At 34.3% G+C, this 23,444-nt stretch overlaps 5 protein-coding genes across 5 annotated transcripts; 3 read left to right on the forward strand and 2 right to left on the reverse strand.

Moving 5' to 3' along the window:
- Positions 1 to 1,284: 1,284 nt before the first annotated feature.
- Positions 1,285 to 1,543, forward strand: J7337_003667 (uncharacterized protein; the record flags this gene model as incomplete). Its single annotated transcript, XM_044821381.1, has 2 exons — positions 1,285 to 1,327; positions 1,371 to 1,543. 2 exons carry the CDS (start codon positions 1,285 to 1,287, stop codon positions 1,541 to 1,543), a joined length of 216 nt encoding a protein of 71 aa, XP_044682714.1.
- Positions 1,544 to 14,156: 12,613 nt separating this feature from the next.
- J7337_003668 (uncharacterized protein) lies at positions 14,157 to 14,452 on the reverse strand (the record flags this gene model as incomplete). Its single annotated transcript, XM_044821382.1, has 2 exons — positions 14,157 to 14,181; positions 14,241 to 14,452. The coding sequence occupies 2 exons, from the start codon at positions 14,450 to 14,452 to the stop codon at positions 14,157 to 14,159; spliced, it is 237 nt and encodes a 78-aa protein (XP_044682715.1).
- A 994-nt stretch (positions 14,453 to 15,446) lies between these two features.
- Positions 15,447 to 15,923, forward strand: J7337_003669 (uncharacterized protein; the record flags this gene model as incomplete). Its single annotated transcript, XM_044821383.1, has 3 exons — positions 15,447 to 15,716; positions 15,772 to 15,782; positions 15,827 to 15,923. The coding sequence occupies 3 exons, from the start codon at positions 15,447 to 15,449 to the stop codon at positions 15,921 to 15,923; spliced, it is 378 nt and encodes a 125-aa protein (XP_044682716.1).
- Positions 15,924 to 16,861: 938 nt separating this feature from the next.
- J7337_003670 (uncharacterized protein) lies at positions 16,862 to 18,799 on the reverse strand (the record flags this gene model as incomplete). The annotated part of the gene is made up of 3 exons (XM_044821384.1): positions 16,862 to 17,729; positions 17,786 to 18,060; positions 18,134 to 18,799. The coding sequence occupies 3 exons, from the start codon at positions 18,797 to 18,799 to the stop codon at positions 16,862 to 16,864; spliced, it is 1,809 nt and encodes a 602-aa protein (XP_044682717.1).
- Positions 18,800 to 21,188: 2,389 nt separating this feature from the next.
- On the forward strand, positions 21,189 to 23,261 carry J7337_003671 (uncharacterized protein; the record flags this gene model as incomplete). Its single annotated transcript, XM_044821385.1, has 1 exon — positions 21,189 to 23,261. One exon carries the CDS (start codon positions 21,189 to 21,191, stop codon positions 23,259 to 23,261), a length of 2,073 nt encoding a protein of 690 aa, XP_044682718.1.
- Positions 23,262 to 23,444: the final 183 nt, after the last annotated feature.

Raw genomic sequence — 23,444 nt, forward strand, 5'->3', positions numbered from 1 at the left:
CCCGCCGTATGGCAGACAAGCGAGTTTTGCGGCTTCTGCGATAGAGCTCTTGGGAACTGCTCCCAAAAACGCGTGTGCAGGTATCGAAAGCGTTTCGGCTTTTATCGAAGTCGAGTGATTCAAGCAAGCGGCTTTTCAAAAAGAGAGTTTTGACACAGCGAGCCAGGTCTGGCCGAGAGGCGATGGTCAGAAGAAATGGCTCGAGGCGTCGCTCCCACAGATTCGGAGGATCCCAAGTCGCGTAGTAGGGATCGAAGGAATGATGTAGTATCTCTTGGGCAGAGGGCCGGAAATACCGTGAGACTAGACATAGATTATACAGAGCTGTATTATGTTCAGCTCTGTTTGAATCCGGCGGTGCTCCGAAAGGGCACTGGTATTCGTTGCGACAATGGGGGCAGAAATATGCGAATATGGAGCGTAACATCTCCGGGGCGAGTTTTGAAAAGTAGTCCGTTGTGGACTTTTGGAGTCGAGTTCTGGCCATCTTTGCAAGCAAACTTAAGACCTCAACCAGATGAAATTAGGTGAGACTTAAGTAGCCTTTGGCCTGGATATCTCCAAGACCTAGGTAGGTAAGCTTGGAGTCTAGAGTCTGCCTTTTCCTGGAGAAGGGCGGGTTGTGAATAGAGACGGGAATGTTGGGTGATAGTGAATGGAAGCTGACGTAGAAAACGCGGGGCAGAGGTCTAATTTAAGCTTACAGGGCGATCAGGCTTCTAAAGGACTGTCTGCCTGTGATAGGCACAGACTCCAGCTGAAACAGCCCCCCACTAAAGTTCACTGATTACAGGGTCGTTGTCTTACACCACAGATCAGTTGTTGGTTGTTCCCTATGATCCTTGCTCTAGGCACAGGCATCAGGCGACAAAATGAAATCAATGGTTTGATTGGTGCCCTCTTGACCTGCTGGGAGGCACAGAGCAGATATGGATGTGACATTTCACCACGCAGAGAATCACATTATCACAACACTTAGAAAGTATCCTTGTAACCTTTTACTATTATTCTCTTCCTAGTGATTGTTTATTGCCCGGCGAACGCCATAGGCATAAGACATAAGTTCATCACTCTCTCGATATCCTAGCTTTAAAAGTCCACAGATTGCTTCTTCTACTGCAGTCTTGGCCTCCTGTAGCTGGTTGATATCAAAAAGCATCCTGGCAAACCTTGAAAGCTCCTCATTATAGTTTCCCTTATCTCTATCACTCCTTCTTCTGCAGGCAAGCTTCTCTCTTTTAGTTTGGATCGCCTGGCTTGACTGTCCTATGCGGTTTTGACAGAATGCCTGCACGCCTAGGCATTGCCACTCGATCCATTGAGAGGGGTAAGTGTCGATGCTCTCGTAGTACTCTCGAACTGTTCGCAAGGCCTTGGTCGCGATGCCGAGAGCTCGTCTCGGCTCATTTATCCAGGGCAAAGCCCAAGCGAGGTGCACATCGCACCTGAGCTTGTCAAGGTGGGTGTCTCCCAGGATCACGGTAAAACTGTTCGATGCCTCCTCGAGGGCATTGACCGCCTCCCTATCGTTACCCCCCGGTAAAGTAAAAGGATATCCCGAGATGGAGCATTGCGTATGGCAATTTTCCTCCCTCATCCTCACTGATGTAGCGGCCTATGAGGATCCTGGCTAATACTTCCCCTGTCTCATACTCTCCGCAAGCAATACTAGCCTGACAAAGAGCATACAGGCACTCAATATAAACTGGGGAAAATTTCTCTTGAGACCTGATGGCTACGAACGCGGCCTTTAACAGTTGGAAGCCTTGGATAGCATGCTGGGGTCTCGATCGGGAAATGAGAATATTACCCATGAAGCGTATCAGGTCAATAAAGCTCGGGGAAAGCGGGCCGACGACCTTGATTACTGGCAACAACCACTTGACCACGTCTGCGAGCAAAGTCTCCGTGTAGCCACTTCTTCCCTCGCTTTCAATTTGTAGATGCAGGAGATAGTTATCGATGGCGTCCCGATCAACTCCCGTAGTAATGAGCTGAACCATGCATATGATTTTGCCCCTCAAGTTATCTAAAGAATGCGTATCTTTCAAGGACGACCGGAATGATAAAACCTCGGAGGTCAGATCCTCAATCACCTCGGAGAGACTGGGGTATTCTTTGGAGAAATTGAAGCCATATTCATCGCCCGAATTACAGATTTTAAGCACAAGTTTGGCGGCTTGTTCTTCCTACAGAGGCATGTCCCATGACTCAATGAGATGTACGACCGTATCTTGCGAGTCTTCGAGACCAGTTTCATATCCAGGTGGATGTCTTGGTGACTCATTGGATCGAAGAATGATCAGTAAATAGTCGTTTATACTTGCTCCTGGTCTCGCAAGGAAGCCGAAGACGCACGCAATCCTGAACTATCTCCGGTATCTCCCCGACATAAAATCCGTCCTTGTTAAGTTTATTAGGTTCTCTCTGCTAGAATAAGCTTATAGCCATAAGCCTTAACTATAAATAATATTTCTAGCCTATAATTTAGATATTAATATTATAATAATTAACTAATAGTTATAATATAAAGCTAATATAATAAGAACTTAAATAATAACTCCTTAACTAGCCTTAAAAATATATAAAAAGCTTTAATCTTTTAATTAAAAATAATTAGCTTAATACTATATATACTTTAAATCTTTAAAATAATAGCTTTAATAAAATTAATCTTTTATTAAAAATATCTTAATTAAACTTATATTAATAATTATACTTATAAAGCTATTATCCCTAGTTTAACTACTATTTTATTATTAATTTTACTTTATCTATAGTTTAAATATAAAAGCAGTTAGTTATATACCTAGGTATATATATTTAATTAATAGAGTTATTATTAACTTCAGGTCAATTTAACTTCCGCTAACTAACCTACTTAAATAGAGTTAACCTTATTCCTTTAATTCTAACTTTAATAGAACCTTTAGTCTAACCCTACTATTACCCTACCTTTACTCTAGAACTCTATTTATAGATATACTTTAATTTTATATAATTAAGAAGATATAATATAGATAATTAGCCTTAATAATTATATTCTTAAGCCACTCTTTATATAAAGCAAAACCTATTAATATAATAAAGAAAGCTATCTCTTTTATATTAAGAGGTAGGCTTTTTCTTATAGCCTTTTCTAGCTTATTTAATTTAGCTAGCTCCTTAACTAGCTAAACTAAATAAATAAGATAACTTAAGTAAGCTAGATTTATATAACTAATTAAATTAATTAAAGTATAATTAAAAATAGCTATTTTAATTAAGCTAGATAGGCTTTTAGATAAGAAGTTCTTTTTAATAGCTATAGCTATTATATAAAGCTTATAGTAATCTTTACTATTAGCTTAGCCTAGTACTAATTTAATTATAATAATAAAGTTATAGTTAGTTATATAATAGCTTTAATTAGGCTTTAGGCTTTTATATAGTATCCTACTAGTAGCTATAATTAATATTAGTAACTGTAACTAATAGTTAGGTTAGTAAATATACTTAAGTGTAATAGGTATACTAGGCCTAGTATATTATAAGGGTTAATTAAAAATAGGGGTAAAGGAAGAAGGTTAATATAGCTGCTAAAAGACCTGCAGGTAGTACTTATACTGCTTAGTTAAGGCAGTAATTACACTACTTAAAGCAGATAAACCTTAATTAATATTAACTCTTATAATTCTAGCTTACTATAAGGGCCTTACTATTTAAGCTATTATATAAAAAGCTAAAAGCTTAATAGCCCTAAATAAGGCTAATAGTAATTAAAAAAAAAAAAAGAAATAAAGCTATTATTATACCTTTTACTATAGTAATATATAAAGTAACTTTATAATATAATTATAGTTATAATAGACTTAATTATAAGGCTATTATAAGATATATCCTTATATAAAACTTTAATTAGTTAAATAGTAAATTCCTTATCTAGCTTATTCTATTTAACTATAAGACTATTACTTATATAATAGCTTAATTCCTTATAGGTATTATTAATATTACCTAGCAAAAGAAGGCATCACTATCTTCCCTGTATAACTCGAAGGATGAGTCTTGTCAAGTTTATACTGTTGAATGAGCCCAAGATCGTAGAGTTCTGCCAAGATGTGAGAGAATGCACGCGAGTCCCAGGCTTGGAGACACGATGCAAGAAATGAACCCGGCTCTTTCGCCATCTCATCACTCGTGCCTCATGGCTCCTTTATGGAGCAAAATGATATGAGGGATGATTCTGAAAAGCTCCGCGATGGAACGTAGGCAAAGAGATTCAACATGCCATCTTTATGAGCGATTAATGTACGAGCCCGCCTGGACGATAGCAAGCGGATTCTTCCACAGAGCTTCGACGATTTAACGCAGGCCTTAAAATACCTAGCCCATAGGTATCTATAGGTACCTATATAATATAAGTAAGTGCCTATAGCTAAGTAAGTGCCTATAGCTATTTAATTAAGATACTTACCTATTAATAAGTACCTAATTAATATAACTATATAAAGATAGGTACTTATAGGTAAGAATTAATTATAAATTAGTACCTAAATAAAAATTAAGTATACTTAAGATATAAGTTAATAAAAGTTACTTATAATAATTAGATATAGTAATTACTTTAATTAACTAGTAAATAGGTATTTTATAACCTTTAATTCTTAATATACCTATAAATAACTTAAGAAAAAGCTTTAAAATAGTAATAGTTTAATTATTACTATTATTACTACTCTTATTACTACCTTAATCTTAGCCCTAATCTTAGCCCTGCTTTTAGCTCTAATTTTAGCCTTATTTTTAGCCCTTTTCTTAGCCTTAATCTTTATCCTTACTATTACCCTAATCTTTATTCTCTCTTAACTTTTCTACTTTATTAAAGATATTAACTATCTTTAAGGCTTTTAACCCTTTTTATATAAAATCTTAATTAGGTTTTTTTTAAGTAATAATATAATCTTTTTAGGCTTTTTTAACTTTATAATCTTTAATAGCTTATACTTACTTTAGTATATACTTTTATCTTTTAGCTGCCTTTTATATATAGGCTAATTTTTTATTAGCTTTCTTTTTTACTATAAAGTCCTTTTACTATTTTATAATATTAAACTAGGAAAATTTTTTAATAATTAATTTATTAATTATACTTTAAAAAGACTTATTTATACTATTTATTATAGTATATTAAATATAATAGTATATAACTATATTTTTTTAAAAAATAGTTTTATAGCTAATATAGATATATATAAGATAGATACCTAAAATTAATTAATATAACTAATTATTATATTAAATTACTATAAATATTTTACTTTTAAAGACTTAATATATAAAAGCTTTAATTACTTATTTTAAAACTTTAATATAATTAGCTATAACTTAAAAGGTAAGAAATCCTTTATTTTATAAGATTTTTTTAATAAAGTAAATAAAAGGAATATATATAATAGTAAGGTTAATGCTTTATATAATAGCTATTTTATATAAAGCTCTTTAATTTTCTATAATAATATTAGTATATAAAAATCTAATATAAAAAAAATAGCTTACTATAACTAGCCTAAGCTATTTTTAATTTAGATTTTCCTTTTAGCTATTAGGCTTTATATATAGTTATTTTTATAAGGCTTTTATTAGTAATAGACTTATAAGGGTATTTACTAATAAAAAGATACTTTTTAATAGCTTTAGTATTAAGATTTTTAATATAAGCTATTTTAAAGAATAAAGAAATTAGAAGTAATTATTTTAAAAGATTATTATAATAAAAAAAGCTAAAAAGGTAAAAGTAAAATAAATTTTAAAAGAAAAATATAAAGCTAGAAAAGCTAAGGATCTTAAGTTAAGTAAGGTTAATTTTTAAGTAAATTTTTAGTAAAAGTAATTATTTTAATTAATTACTATAAGAGATTTATTTAAAAATACTAGAAATAAAAAGAAATACCTAAATTTACTAAGATTTAAGAAAACCTAAAATTTAAAGAAGTTAAGAAGTTAAAGTTAAGTTAATATTAAGATTTAGTTTTTTAAATAATAGGTTTTAGTATAGTAATTTATTATAGAAATTAAACTAATTATAAAATAGAATTTTATTAATCTATACTTAATTAAAACTAATACCTTAAATTTAAAACCTAATTTTTAATTTTAATTATAATACTAGAAATCTTAATTTCCTTTTAAACTTATTTCTATTAAACCTTTAATTTTTTAATTTTTATAATATATCTATCTTTTAGCCTTATATTATTAATTTTTATATTAAAGCTTTTATTTTCTATTTACTATAGTTTTAGTTATTTTTTCCTTATTATTATTTTTAGTAAATAAAATAACTAATAAAGGCTATAATAAAAAGCTTATTATATATATAGTAATTATTTAAGCTAATTTTATTAAAATACCCTTTTAGTAAGGTATTATATAAGTAAAAACTTAAAAAAGACTTATTAATAAATCCTTATATAAAGAAAGCTTAAGCTAAAATAGATTTACTTTTTAAAAAGTATTATAAATATAAAAATATAAAGAAGAATTTTAGCTAGTAGTAGAGTTATATTAAAACTAAACTTTACTAATATATAAACTATATTACTATTAATATTATAATTAAAAAAGTACTTAAAGAAGCTACTTTTAATAACTATAATATAAATTAATAAGTATATTTTATTTATTTATTTATAAAAGCTAACTTTAAATAGTATTAAAAGAAGTAAATATTATAATCTTTTTAAAGATAAAGTATTTATAGTATTTATTATAAGGGTTAATAAAATCCCTTAAGATAATAATAATTTTTAGTAAAAAGATATTAAAGGTCTTATTAAAAAAGAAGACTTTTAAATTATAAGTATTAATAAGAAACTTAACTAAAGTAAAAGCTAAGCTTTAATTATACTTAAAATTAATAAAAAAATTAAATAAAAAAAGATTATAGTAAAAAAATATTATTATTTTTAATTAATATAAGCTAATTAATTAAGTTAATCTTAAGATTTATATAATTTATATTAAAAAGCTAATAGTTATTATATTATACTTACTATAAGTTAAATATAATAAAATTATTAATTACCTTTAAAGTATCTAGTATAAGCTTAATACTATTTAAGCTAAGTTTAAAGATATTAAATAAGTATTTATAGTAATCTTTTATAGTAATTAGCTATTAATAATAAAATATAAAGAATCTATACTTAAGCTTTTTAACTTAAATATTTTTACCTAATTTAAATTATATATTTAATATATTATAAAGCTAAAGAAACTTAAAGCTTTAAAGCCTTTTAATTTATTTTTTTAATTATCTTTAGATAACTAAGCTTTTATTTAAAAGCCTTTTAATAAGCTTTAAGGTTTAAGTAAATATAAAGATATTTTTTTTTTTAAATTCTTTTTAGCTAGAAAGTAATAATAAAATAATATTATATTAAAATATTATAAATATATTAATTTAATATAATAACCTTAATAAATTTTAAGTCTTTTATTAATAAGGCTAATAAGTATAATAAAAAGCTTATTAATATCCCTATTAAATAAGTAAGCTATTTATACTTAAAAAGATTTATTAAATCTATTATTAGTAAAAATATATATTTACTATATAGAATTACCTCTTTAAGTTCCTTTCCCTTTAAGATAATATCTCTTTATAGTAAATTAACTTAAAAAATAAAATACTTTAATATTTTAAAAGTATTAATTATTTTATATTCTAGCTTTTTATTAAAGCTAGTAAACTATTAAAGCTTATTAATACTAAACTTTAAATTACTTTTATACTTTTATAACTTTTTAAATAAAAAAATTAAAGGAAAAATATATAACTAGAATTAATATAAAAAACTAGTAATTAAGGATTATTATTTATTTTTTAATAAAAGTATAATTAAAAATTAATTAAACTAATTATTTATAGTAATTAAATAATATATTAGTAACTTATTATTTTATAAATCTATTTTAAAACCTTATATTCTTATAAATTATTTTTACTAATCTTATATTAGTATAATATAAAGTAATATACTTTATATAAATTATATATAGGTTTAAGCCTAATAGTTATTAGTAAAAGGTTTAAGAAATATTAATAATTTACTTACTTTTAAATAATATAATAATAAAGCTTTTACTTATTTCTTAAAATACTTTAAGTACTATTAATTAAAACTAAAAATTAGATTTTATATTTAATTTAATTTCTTAAATAATTTATTAAAATAGTAATTATAATATAAAAAGCTATATTAAATATTAAAGTTAATAGATATTATAAAGAATTTTTACTTTTTATATTAGTATTATAGATAAAAGATAATTAATATTTTATATATTATTATATTTTAATTATTATTATATATAACCTTAAAGCTTTTATTTCTTTTAAATAATATATTTTTTTTTTAACCTTTTTTATTATTTTTTAATTTTATTTAATAGCTTTATATTAGATTATTATAATTCTTTACTAAAATATAAAGTAAATTTTAAAGTATAAAAGCTTAATTATATAACTAATTAAGATTATAATATCTATAAATTAATTAATAAATAAATATAATTATTAAAATATTAATAAAATATATATTTTAGGATTTATTTAAGGTTAAGTATTACTAAATAATATTTTTAAAAGTATTATATTTATAATAATATTAATTTAAATAAAAATAAAAAAAATAAAAAAAAAATTAAAATAAAAATAGTTTAAAAATATTAAGTTATATTTTTATAAATTTAATATAAGCTATTTATAATAGCTAACTATATATAGCCTAGCTTTAAAATAATAAAATATACTAAAATACTTAATATATTACTAAACTATTTAATATATTACTAAAATCTATTTTTAACTTAATATAGACTTAATATATTATAACTAATATTAATTTAATATAATTATAAATCTTAATAATTTAAATTTTTAAAGAAAATACTAATCTTTTAAGATAATTTCTTTTTTAATTTTTTTTTTACTTTTTACTTTTTTTAAAATTATTTTTATTTTTTAAGATATTTTTATAAAACTTACCTAGTTTTAAGCTAACTATTAGTTATAAACCTCTTTTTATTATTTTTAATCTTTTTACTATTAATACCTTTATTTTATAATAAAAATTAATAAAATAGTAAAAACTATATATTAATACTAATCCTAGTACTTCTTATTTATTTTAATTATTAAAATTAAAAGCTTTAAAAATCTTCTAGGGGAAAAAAGACTTTTTTAATTAATCTTAATTTAATTAAGGTTTATAAAAAAATAATAAAAAACTTAAAATAATATATTACTTTTACTATACTATACTAATATATCTTAATATAACTAGAGCTAGTATATTAAGTATATATAAATACCTTAACTTTACTATTTATAAAAAAAGAATACCTAAAATAAGGTCTTCTAATAGAAATAATATAATATATTTTAATTTTATTATAAATATATTTATAATAATTTATTATAGTAATTAAGATTAATAATTTATAAATTAATATAACTAAATAGTAAACTAAGTCTATTTACTAATTTATAAGGTTTATTATTAGTAGCTATTTATTAGCTAATATTATTATAAACCTAGTATTTTAGTAATTTATAGCCTTTATTTTACTATATTTTTAATTACTTACTAACTTAATTTTTATTAAGTAAATTTAAAAGGAGTCTCTATTTTTATAAGAAATAGTTTTCTAAGCTTTCTTTCCTAAAACTAAAGTCTTTTTTATATTAAATATATAGTTAATACCTTATAATAAGTTTACTATACTTAATATTCTTACCTATTTTTTTAATATTTAATAATAACTTAAAAGGGTAATATTTAAATTTATTAATATATTTAAAAATTAAAGTTAGGCTATATTTAATTTTTATATAATATATAGCCTTTATAATTACTACTTTTTAAATTACTTTTAGGTAATTATAGTAGATAATAGTATATATTTTAATATTAAGGAGCTAAATATAAAGATTAAGGCTAAATTATAGCCTATACTTTTACTTTACTTTTATTTTATATAATATATAGTATATATCCTAAACTTTATTATATAAGAAATTATAAATTATATTAAAATTAAATCTTAAAAAAAGGATATTAAGGATAATAATAAAAAAGATATTCTTTTTATTAATAAAAGCCTTAAAGATAAAGACTTTATAAATAATTAATTTAATACTTTAGAATAATAAGTTATAAAGTAATTATTTAATACTATTAGTATTAATTATTTATTTTTAGCTATTCTTTAAGTATATATATTTTATTTTATTATATTTTCTTTATAGTAATTACTTATAGTAATTACTTATAGTAATTATTTTTAAGTTTATTTTTATTAATATTTTTTTTAAGTATATTACTTTACTATTAAGTTTACTTAAAGTCCTAAACTTATATAAAAGTTTAAAAATATCTAAGCTTATTAAATATAAAATAAGATAATTTTATAACTTTTAAAATTAATATATAATATCTTAATTTAATAAAACTTAATAACTTTAATACTTATAAGAGCTAGAATACTAAAATTATGAATTTAAAAATAATTTAAAGATTATTTTAATAAGAATTATAAAATTATAGCTAAAAATTAAAAGTAAATTAATTACCTTATTAATTATACTTATATCTTTATTTATCTTTTTAATTTTATTAGTTACTTTACTATTAATAGCTTATTAGCTATATAGATTTAGCTTAAGATTATTAGCTACTATTTTAATATTTATTAAAATAAGCTTTTTTAATTTAAAAGTAATTTATATTATTAACTTTAGGTTAAAGTTCTTTCTTATAGTATTTACTAAGCTATATTAAAGCTATATAAGTATATAGATCTATTTATAATTAAGACTTTTTATTTTATTATATTTCTTTTTTTACTTTTACTTAAATTTAACTAAAATACTTAATAAAGTAGTATTTAATTTATTTTTTTTTCTTTAAGTATTAATAGTATTAAAAAATAAGCTAAAGTTAATTTTATTTAATTTTATATCTTTTATTATATATTTAGGATTACTAATTTAATTACTTTTTTATTTATAGAAAAATAAACTCTTCTTTTTAGTTTTTTTAATTTTAAAAAGGTATTTATAGTAATTAAATATAATAATTATATACTAACTATAATTTATAGGCTAATTATTTTTAGGCTTTTATATTAATAATATATAAATTATTTTTTAAAAAAAGTATATTAAATATAATATTATTATATATATTTAATTAATATAAAAATAAAAAAGATAATTAAAAGAAAGTCTTTTATAGTTTTAGGCTTATATTTCTTATAATCCTAATTATTTTATATTAAGCTTTATAACTAAAGATCTTCTTATAATATAGCTAAATATTATTATAATTAAAAAAGCCTAAAGTATTTATTACTTTATATATTAATATAAATAATATATTTTAAAAGTTTTTTTAATTAAAAAAAGGTTTTTTTTATATTTTTATTTTATAATTACTTTAAATTTATCTTAAAAGTCTTTTAACTTAGATTTATTTAAGCTTTTTCTTTTTATAAGAGAGTCTTTAAAATAACTTAAAAAGCTATAAAAGGCCTTTATATATTTAACTTTACTTAAAAAAATATCTTTATATCTAAACTTTCTTTACTTTTTAATAATATATAAAAAAGAAGTTATTTATATAAATACTTTACTAATTATATATTAGCCTCTATCTTCTAATATTCTTTAATTATAATTATCTTTTTTTAATCCCTAAGATCTATAACTATTATAATTATTTACTTATAAGTTACTATTACCTATTTTTTTAAGTTTACCTTAGTCTTTTTATAATTTTAATTTTATTAACTTTTCTTTTTATATATTTTTAAAAAGACTTAAGTAAAGTAAGGTTTAATATAGTAATTTATAGTAATAATTATAAATTAAAAGCTAATTTAATAAGATAGATTTTTAAATTACTAATATAAAGTAATTAGCTAAAAACTAATATAATATTTCCTATAAATAGTATATATTTATATAATTATATTTTTTTTTAATTTTTAAAGCTTTTTTTATATATAAATTATTATAAATAATTATTATCAATATATCCTTATATTAATTTTATTATTTATAGAAATATAATCTTACTTATAGGTACCTATAGATACCTTTTTATACCTATATATATTATAAGTATTTATTAAATCTTAAAAAATACCTATAGGTACCTATAGGTAAGATTATTTACCTAACTAAATATCTAGGTAATTAGGTATTAAACCTTTAATAAGTACCTATAGGAATTTTAAAGCCTGATTTGACGAGCTGCGGTAAGATTTTAACAATCCCGTTTTTTTAGGTAGAGTGGTCTTGGAGGCTTGCAGGAGAAGTTCTAGTGCGTCGTTTTCGTTCATGTCTCCGAATTCTATCGACTTTTCGCACGATATGAGATCCACAACGTCCTGACGACGGGTTGTGATGATGACAGAGGCGTTGGAGGACGATGGAAGGTACTTGCGAAATTTGGACACAGAGCTAGACCCGTCAAAGTTATCAAACACCACCAGCCATGGCACTTTTCCAACCGCGAGCTTCTGAAAGATAACAAATGCTTTCCCTTCGGAAGTCGAAGGCATGGAATCATGTGGGCCCAGAATCTGCTCTGCACAAGCAGTCAAGTGGTAATCAATAGAGCTCAGAGAACTTGCATCAATCTACAAGATGGCTTTATATGGACGCTCCAAGGTTTGCCGGAAATGTTAGATCGCCAAAGAGCTCTTGCCTTGTCCTAGCAGATCCCTCAGAATGATAAATCTTGGTCCAGAATCGTGGGCTTGATCGATCAAGCATCTGTGCATGGCAGCAAGGATATTAGCTTGGCCTACAAAGTCCTTTACTCGATGATATGGAGAGTTAATAAATTTGGATAGTTCAGCCTCGTCGGAGACGTTCAATCTTGATAGGGCCATATCAAGGTTATCGAGCTTTTGTAGCACCTGAGGTACGGCGCTGGATGCTTTCTCAACCCCGTGTGCAATCTTTTCCAGGGCTATCGACATGCCGATAACATGGCCGTGCATTGAGGTCAGTGCAATGCCTATGTCACTAAGTAGTTGTCTGTCATGAAGCCTATCAGTATGAGGCTTCATCGCTTTGTCCAAGGGAGCTCTCACGCATCCGCATTCTGCAACGCTGTTGCCAGAGAGCCCATGCCCCTCTCTAACATGACAAAACACTCGTTGATTTCATCTTCTTCAAGCATTTTTGCAGTCGATAGGTGGCAACTTTAGGCAGCCAGATGAAAGGGCGTGATACGAAGCATCTTCATTTTTATTGAGTGTAGCATTGGTATCTTCAAAGTTGTGACTTGGACCACTCATGTTTAAGGATGTACCTGACAAGATCGTCAAGACCAAGGGCCGCTGCCGCAAGACACAGATGCCAACGAACAGAGCCTTTGTTAATTCCTAAAGAATAGAACCACTCTTTGAGCCACGGAGACTCATTGAAGTATTCCGGATGGTCGTTTACGAGCGCAACAGCGTGTTCGCCGGTACGCCTAAAGTAGCAGCTCCAGAACTCCCTCGCATGGTGCCGAAAAGGAGAAAAACCATTGCTAGTCTCCGATCCAACATCTCGAACGTTTTCAGGGTTCATCGAGGCCAGACACTTGGTAGCCATGTCAAGGTGGCTTGCCGACGCCGTATTAGTGAGTACCACTGTGAAGGAGAGGATCTTCTGGTAATAAAGTCACACACACTGTGATGGCTCACACCACGCGCCTCAAACAACATGTATCGTTGTCTGTGCTACTGGCATCCATGTTGATTAAGCCCTAGAAGAACAGAACTCACCGTTACAAGACACAACACCGCTGCTTCCTAGTGCTCATATGAGGTCTAAGGAGATTTTTAGGTATATTAAAATAATTCTGTCGGGATGGCAAGTCTTTACAACACATGCTCTATGGGAATAATAAGCCCACACTCACAGGTCTTGATGTCAAGCACTCCAAATAGCTTATAGTCAATTATCGCTCATCTATGACATGAACAAAGTACAGGCCATGACTAGCTGCATTGTTTCAATCAACTTGAGATTCCCAATACATAATCTAACCTTCCGCGCGAGACTTGAGGTTATATATATAAGTAGCCTTTAACTAAACATCGCTACACGATCACTCTTTCTTTTCCGGCTCCGGGCTAAGCACGAGAGACAAGGTTAAGAAAACCAAATAGTGTCTGAAGCTTATAAGACAAACCTTTTGATAGCCTTCTTCTTCACTAGCTGGGCCAATAAATTCTTAGGCTCCTCAAGGAAAGCCGTGAGGACAATGTCAGCACCGACCTCTTCATAGGCAAAATTGCCAGAGCCGTATATCTCAGACAAGGCATTGTGTAAGATCACGCCATCTTTTACTAGACCTCTGGGGATTTTATGCTCCCAGGAATATGCTTTGAGTGTTTCGCCCATTATGTGGGAATTTCTGACACCAGCTATGTGTTACAGTTGCTTGTTAGTGCACAAAGATCAAAGAATGGGCACCGTTGGGCAAAATTGCTTCTAGTTATTGTACACTGGGAGGTAGAAGCAGAAGGAATAAAGCAAGTGGTCGCTATTTATATTGAGAAACGGGTCCCGAATCATAAGATAGCATCTGCTGCAGAACGATTCATGATTAACTTTCAGTGCTGTGAACAAGAAACAAGTGGCCTCGGGGTATTGCAATGGGCCAACGGTGACCATCCCAATGGTTGCTATGTAATGTACTTAGCACTAAACAGTTCGTGATGTCTGTAGCCAGTTGTATTGGCTATACAGCGTAACCCATCTGGCCATTTCTCATGGTTATGTTCATCAGGTACCTTATTCGCTCTAGCTAGTCAAGGTAAACTCTTACCACATTGATTCACTGTAAAGCATGCATAGAACTTTAACATATGCATACCGGTTATCCAAAATAGTGCAAAGTGACACAGGGAGGGACTTTGGTGCTGTGTCATCGGGCTCCATTCGTATTGATGACCACAGTAGACCTTTGTCGAATCAGAGACTCAAAACAGGGTTACAACAGCCGAAACATGGACCAATCCCAAATGAGAAGTCAGACTCAAATTCACGAGCAATTGCCGAGTTTGGACGGTCACTCGTTGAAAGGTCCCCGCTGACAGTTAATGGGCAGAGAGCAGGTGCACGTTTCCGGATGGTGAGTAAGCTGAAAATATAACTGTAATCTTATTTGCTACTTCAGCTGAAAAGACAGTCTCACCGCTTGATGCATATGCACCAATAATAGGCTGTCAGTGGTTCCAGCAGAGGATGCATAATTTATACACACGAGCTTGGAGGCTGGGACGTCTCATGGCCAAATAACTATAAAACAAGCTGAATGTCTCCTACATTCCCTACTACAACACCAAGCATCCTCATCTTTCCTTCCAAGCAACTTCACACAAAGCCATCCAATATGCAGCTCATCGATCTCTCCGCCCTTGCCCTTTTCGCTACTTCCGCTCTAGCGGCAGACTGCTTTGGCAACAGACAGGATGGCATTGAGAAGTTCGAGCAGGCGTACTGGGATGCTCGCCAGAAGATGTGCAGCAACTCAGACTGCGCTTATCAGCAGGGCTGCACCACCAGGGGTTCCAAGACCCTCAAGGGATTAGCCTCTATCACCGTTAATGTCGAGCTGAGCCGCAAGAACACTGGTGGCAAGATAGGATTCAAGGATTGCTGGGTATGTATCCCCCGAAATGATCAATGGTTGAGCGTTGCTAACATTTCTTGTTTAGGATGCTACTGAGTATGTATTTCAGGTTGTTTACAGGGCTTATCTAACATATATAGGAATATCATCACCCAGTGCGTCAGGGGAACTCACCAGCTGAGTGGAACTTGGGAGTACGACGGTCAGCTGTACCAGGCGAACGGATACTACTCTTAAACTAAAGTAACGAGCTCGATGTTATCCGTGGGACAGGAACGGGGGAGAAGGGAGGCCCGGATGATTGATCAGCGATGGCTTGATTTTCTTGCTGGGATATGTCGCATTCGTGTGTACCGTCGACGTGTTGATTCTAACTCAGCACAACATTATCAAGTCTTGGGATATAAGTAGTATTTCTAACTCTGACATAAGGCATCAACACAAGGATTGGAAATTCGAGGAAAGAGTCTCTCAAACACCACAGTGAACATAAGAAACCCGATAAACCAGGAACTCTATATCACTAATCCCCTTACTATCATTATCAGAAATAACATCCCTCACCACTTTCTCATCTCTGTAAACTAGCCATTCCCTCTTCCTGTCCAATTCTAGAGCTAACTATATCTTAACATTCTCATAGCCTTATGATGTTCTCGGCAAACAGAACCATCATTCCTCTTTCTCTTATAGCTTCAAACGTACTCGCGCGACATCAACGCAATGCCTATTTCTGACTTTCAATAGAGTAACGACCGAGGGTGATCTTAACACACCCGACGTCAACCCTGCCTCCGTCGCTAATGAAAGTGGTGCCCGGGGTCAGAACTGATGCTGAAGAAAATGCATTAGCTGTGGCACTACTATTTCTATCGTGTATAATAGCTTGACTACCTGATTTTCACATGTGCCAAAGACATTGATTGTGCAACAATCTTATCAAATCAGTGCGGTATCGGTTGTAGGTAAGGGAATTCTTGCTATATTCCTTGGAAGTTTGATAATTATAGGCTGAAGAAGCTCAACAAAACTTTGGCCAGAGGGTCAATCTGGCATTTTCCTCACTGAGCTCCTTTGATACATTCATCAAAGCTCTACGGAGAAGCTCTATTCCCCTACTAAAAATGTGATGACATAATTGCTTCTCACCAAGCGACTATGTTTCGTGGGATTCCCTAGTTGCCGAGGAATACCAAGTTAGCCACGTTCATGATTGCCATGAAAAGCCAGATTAAAATAGCTAGAATCATGGTAAACCATGAGTTGGTCATCTTGACGCCTTGACCTCGTTGTCCGTCTCCCTCTTCGATTATCCCATCTGCGTCTGTCACATCATCCATGTCGCCAGTGCGCCAGCGCGCACTGCCTGGTCGGGCCGTCATGTATTTGTCACGACAGGTGAAGTAAATAAGAGGTGCTGTCACGAATGGCAGGATAATGCTGAGAGCCACCTGCGATCCATTGAGCGCTGCATTAAGCCCCTCACGCCCAACGGCTCCTGCGATGATAATGCTTGGGGTAATGCTAATACTCCGAGTTATGAGACGGCGTAACCATGGTTTAACGTTCCAGTTTAAGGCGCCTTCGCTAACCATCTGACCAGCAATGGTGCAAACAATTCCAGCTGAAACTCCCGAGAGTAACAATGCTAGCGCGAATATGGTGCCTGCCGTAGGTGAGATAGTCTTGGAGAGTAATTTATGAATACCGAATATATCTGCATCTTGAGCATTTGGATTGTTATATAGCGCCGCACCTGCAACAATGAGGATAGCCGAGTTGACAAAAAGCGCGAATGTAAAGAGAGAAATAGACAGGTCGAGAATCGAAAGCTTGAGCGAGTGCTTGATTGCCCTCTCAGAGGGGACGTAGTAACCCTTGTCGATGCTGTTGTCGATAACGGAGGGTTCTGAAGTGACTTGACGAGGCAACAGAGCGCTCCGTTCATCGTATTCACGCAGGCGGGGTTGAACAATGCCGGATCCAAGATACAGACTGTGAGGCATAACCGTCGCGCCCAGGATGCCGCAGGCTTGGTAAATGCTGGACAGGTATTAGAGCGAGCGCAACAAAGCAGAAGAGGCTGGATCAGAACTCACGCTTCAGACTCGATGAGATACTTGGATGGCAGATAACCTTGGAAGACCTCACCCGGGGTGGTATCTTTGATCAAAGATAGCTGAATGCAGAAGCAAATAACTACGCCGAGGACGAGACACATGATGAACATTTCGAAGTACCGCAAACCCTTCATAGATCCTTCAGGGCGGTAGAAGATGAGTAGGACCATGACATCGATGATGGAAATAGCACATCCTGCCACCAGCGGGATCGCAGGGACCAGAAGATTCAAGGCAATCGCAAATCCAATGACCTAGTGAGTCAGCACTTTTTGTTTTCCTTTTTTCTTTAACGCAATATTGGGAAATGGCAAGTGATTTATTTACCTCTGCGATATCAGTAGCAATGATAGCCGCCTCAGCAAAGACATATAGGATGTAATTCAACCACCGAGGAAGAAACGCCCGGCAAGCCTGTGCAAGATTAAGTCCACTCACAGTGCCCAGCTTGATCGCCAAGCTCTGCAGAAAGACCGCGAACACATTTGAAAGCAAGACGATGAAGAGGAGCCGGAAGCGATAAGAAGCTCCTGCAGCGATGTCGGTCGAGTAATTGCCCGGGTCGATATACGCAACCGAGATCATGAACCCAGGCCCAATGAAAGATCCGATCTTGGTGAGGGTGTCTTTGAGACGCTGAAGTGGCGTGCCGCCGTTATCGGCGGAACCAGCTGGTGCTGCTGGCGGGGGGTTGGCGGGTGCTGAGCGCAGACCGCCTGAGGGCTGGCCATGGTCGATTGACCGATAGGCCAGCCGCAGCTTCGCCTTTCCACGGCCGGGCGTCTCAGTGGGATTGTTGTTGGCTATCTGACCAGACATGTTTGACGCTGCGTCTGGGAGTGTTGCACGCGAGTCGCCTTGAAGACTGGCCCGACTGTTGACGAGCCCGTTGAAGTCAGCGTTGGTAGTCAAGTCGCTAGAGTTTGGGTTCGGGCTCTGGTTGTAGCCGTCATCGCCCTCAAAGGGCTCATCAGTGTGAGAGGTCTTGTTCATGTTGATTTCCGTGCAACAATTGACGATGCTTTGGTATCGCGTGTCGTTTGCGTGCGTACTAACTTATTTATCAAGGTACAAAGTGTCAGACTTATGTGTCTAACATGGAACCCGGAATCTTCCCTTCTCCGCTTATGAGATGACTTGTGATTGGCTTCACGGAAGGAGCCGTGACGCTATGGCTTTGGTTCACCGGCAGTCAAGCCTCCGTCAAACCTTCTCTGTATTCTGCCGGGAGATGATTCAATAGGCTGATACCGCTGATTGGTAATTCACTGCAGGGAGCTCGGGTAGAACGGCAACTATGGGTCCGAGAGTCGGCCATTGTCGTATGACCTAGACCAGGACAACAAATCCTAAAAATAGTCTTTATAGACAGAAAGCAGAGTCGGAAGCTGATGGTATTATTAAAAGAGATATAAATAGAATACCAAAGCTTAATACATAAAGTGTTCTTTATCAGGGAAGCTGAACTAATTCAGACTACTCGACCTTTCAACAACACTTCCCTTGATAACATCATCCTTTAGTTTGGATCTAATTCATTCTCCTGGTTCCTAAAAACCCTCTTCAGAAGCACAGAGCTCAGGGCATGCAACTGGATGTACCCTTGAACATAATTAATCGGTACTATTTCCGGAGCCTTTCTTGCAAGTTCAAAAGCTTCCTCCGAGTGAGCAAAATCCCCGATTCTACTATGGAGAGAATCAAGGTCGTCGGAGTAGTTACTGAGCTGTTCCGACCAAGATGATTCTTTTTACTAGCCTTCTCAAGATATCGTTTGACGGCATCGATTACTTCTTCTAGACCCTTCGGGTTTCACAATCGTCTGTCCTTGCAAATAGCCAGTCTCTTCGTAGGCGATAAACAGGTTCGAGACCCTCTAGTCTCCGGAAGTTGCCGTGTTTTGCATCGTACAAGTCCGCCAATTTCTCAAGCCATATCGTAATAGTGCTCTAACTTTCTGAAAACAATGCAATGGCTTTCTGAATTTTCGCGGGCACTTTCAACGGCGCTTTTGACCCTGAGATCAGAATACTTCTCCTTTAGTATGATTCTCAGATCAGCCAGATGTGGGGCCCTCATGGGCGATTTCATGTTGAGGCTTTCCAGCGAACCCTGGATCAATCCAATAGCTTCATCTAGATCATCAATGTTGCCCGTGTGATAGAAAGAGTCTCCTAACTGTAGTGTCAAACAGGACGAAAACCTCTGGCGGTCCATGGAATCTGGGGGTGATGCCTCGATTGCTTTGCGTTCGAGATTCGTCGCTTCTTCAACATCACCAAAATTATCAGCCACGTCTTTTTATCTCATGTACTGGGCCCAGGCCGACCAGAGTGTGTAGTAAATCTGCGTGAATGTCGGCCGTTGCTTCAAGAATAAGTTGTTCCAATTGATCGGGATCATCAGTGTCACGGTAGCTCTGGACCAACCTTTCCAATCGGTTCTTTCGGAGTCGTATAGTTACTCCCGGCATTAGGAACCTGAAAAAATTCTATACCTTAGGGGTTAGTTAATGTTTACTCCATGCTGAAGGACTCTAGTTCTCTACGCGGGGCGACAAGACTCGGGAGAGGTTTCCATGGTGACGAGAAATGGGGCAAATGCTTTCTGGTGCCCAAATTTGATGCAAGAATGATCATAGGATCAAGAACTGCACTGTAACTCGGATGGTCCGTTGCATGAAAGTGCAGGTCTTCACTAAAGCTGCGGTAAGGCAGAATTGGGACCTACCCTACTGATACTGCCTAAATGCACCATTTGCATTAGCTGGGGTTAGCTGAAGCTGTCAGATTGGAGGCCTGCTAAGAGAAAGGTATTGGTCCTAAATGACAAAATGACTTGGGTAATTTAGCACAATTTAAGGGTAACCCAGGATAGCTTTTACTGAGTTTATTTCGACACCCCCGATTGACGTATGATGCTTTCTGGCATCCCTGGGCCTCGCACGTTAATAGCTGCGCGCCTTATTGAGCTTTAACTCTTGTTCCATTTTCCTCCAACATATCTAGGCTGTGCCTTGAGATATGCCAGTAGTTATTCTACTGTAAAGTATACTTTTCCACCCGAACATTGCCAAAGCAAGAGGTGAGTACTGATATTCTGTTTCGAAACGGAAGGCTTATATGATGACTCAGTAGTCAGGCTCACCCTCAATATAATGTCAATCCTCGGCATCGCGCTCCCTTTGCTCAGACCCTTCCTGGGTCCCTACCTTGGCTTCATTATCGATACATATGTGTCCATCATGATGATTCTATTTTTCCTTGGTTTTCCTTCATTACGCGAACGACTTGTACGAGTATTGCTGAGGGATGAACCCTTATTTATTCCCGGGCTTGGGGCATTGTTCGTTCGTTATGTCATCCCGCCCGCCCGCCGATGGATGGGTAGTCTCGGCAGTTCAAATGATTTCCAGATCACCATGATATTCTACCGTATCGGTCACACCGTCTGCAAGGCACTACATGCGTTCTTCGTTCGTGCTTCTACCCAGAAACAGTACACGTACATGCCCCTGTCAAGCGGCTCTGAGGGTAATGAAATCCGCCTGATCAAGCTGCACCCCGGTTCAGTCGATGACCCTCTCCGAGCTGAAATCTTACATGCTACATTAAATTCGGATATTGTCGGAAAGTATGAAGCCGTGTCGTACGCCTGGGAAGATGGTCATGCAACAAACAAACTAGAAACGCCGCGCGGTATTATTCTCATCACGCCTTCTCTATCTCACGCACTGCATCGATTTCGATTGAAAGAGGATTCCCGTATGCTTTGGGCGGATGCGGTGTGTATTAACCAGTCAGACAACGCGGAGAAGGCGAGCCAGGTGGCATTAATGAGTAACATCTATGCATCTTCTACCTGTACACTGGTTTATTTGGGCCGTGGGGCCGATGGAAGCGAGAAAGTCGGCGAGTTGCTGCATAGATTTGCTAGGGCTAGTTCGTCTCTCTACCGCTTATATGGAAGGCAGGGAATGGAGATGTTGAGACATGTTGGACTGATCTCACCTCCGATGAGGATGATATTCGAGCAATGCCAACTTCCTGGCCTAGAGGATCCTGCCTGGAAGGCACTGGCCAAGCTCTGGGCGAGACCGTGGTTTCGACGCGTATGGGTGATTCAGGAATTTGTGCTTTCCCCTGATGTCCGCATGTTCTGTGGCGAATGGGAGGCCAGTTGGTCCGTATTCTACGTCGCTACGATCGACGCATACATGACATCCTCCTTCTCAGTTGTTCCCGATATACCGAACGCATTCAATGACGCGGCAACGCACATGGGAAGAGATGCTATGCATATGATGTGTGTCTACAGGCGATCTGCACTGTTAGAGACCCTGCCCGCTTCAAATGCTGATACTATGCGAATGTTGACCATCAATTTGGACACAATGGTATTCGAAGAACAAGAGGAGTTTAACCTGGCGAGAGAGATGGATCCGAAGCTGAGGCAACGGGTGGAGGTACCTCTTCTTGATCTGCTAGCGCTATGCGACAGGAGCAAAGCCACAAGAGCTCGCGATCATCTATTCGCGATTCTTGGTTTATCAGACGCGACTGACGACGAGCTTTTTCGGGCTGACTACAATTGTCCATTCGACGCCATAGTTAGGCGCTTCGGCAAAGCATTTGTACGCAGGGGGCAGTGTATGGACCTCTTGTACCAAGCTCGATTGAACATACAATCTTCGCGGTTTCCGTCTTGGATTCCTGATTGGACTACCAAGTTTGTTTTCATGGGCGATGAAATCGACTATAGCAGCTTAGGACTGCACAGTGGAGGGTTGTATGCCGCCGCTGGCGATACTAAGTGCGTGTCGTGGGTTAGTGATGACCCAAAGGACGATTGCCTTACAGTTCGAGGGAGGTTCGTCGACAAGCTCAGCTGGGTCGGTGGTGACCACGTCAAACACGGACCCATACACGGCCTGATACGTCGTCTTCAGCAATCTTGCGATATTATCGCAGAGCTTGAAGAAACCTCTGATTACTATGTGACTGGTGAGTCACTGAAAGATGTATGGTGGAGGATGCTGGTGGCCAACAAGACGAAGGGATTCAGTCCTGTCTCTCCAGATTTTGGAATCGGACTACGTTCCAGATGGCATGTAATGCCCGAGTTGTGCAGTTTTCTACTATCACTACCTCCCGAGGAAGCCAAGGAACAACTCGTTGCAATTATCGGCCTTCCGCTCTACAAGGCCATATACTCTTGTTACACTGTATACCAGATTGGTAAGACGGATAAGGGAAGGGTTGGTCTCGTGCCGCTACTGGCAGAAGCTGGTGATCAGATATACGTCCTCAATGGTAGTGCAGTGCCATTTGTTTTGAGGAGGGGGAAGCGACTGCTGAATGCACATCGCTTGGTAGGAGAATGTTATATCCACGGAATCATGCATGGCGAGGCAATGCAGGGCCAATATGAGGAGAGAGATGTCAAATTGTACTGAGATGTGGTTGGGATGTATTACAATGCTGAGGGTCCGCGTTGTTTCTCATGAATCCATGATTGATTTAGGTCAAGAGTCCCACGGCATATCCACCGTAGTAGAAATGCCTCGCCGCTAGAAGTCATTCCCGCACCATGACTAATTCATTTCAGCTCAAAAGCTCTATTAGGAAGCTGGTCAAAA

Source organism: Fusarium musae, chromosome 3 (genome assembly GCF_019915245.1).
Source record: "Fusarium musae strain F31 chromosome 3, whole genome shotgun sequence".
In the NCBI taxonomy this organism is placed as follows: Eukaryota; Fungi; Ascomycota; class Sordariomycetes; order Hypocreales; family Nectriaceae; genus Fusarium; species Fusarium musae.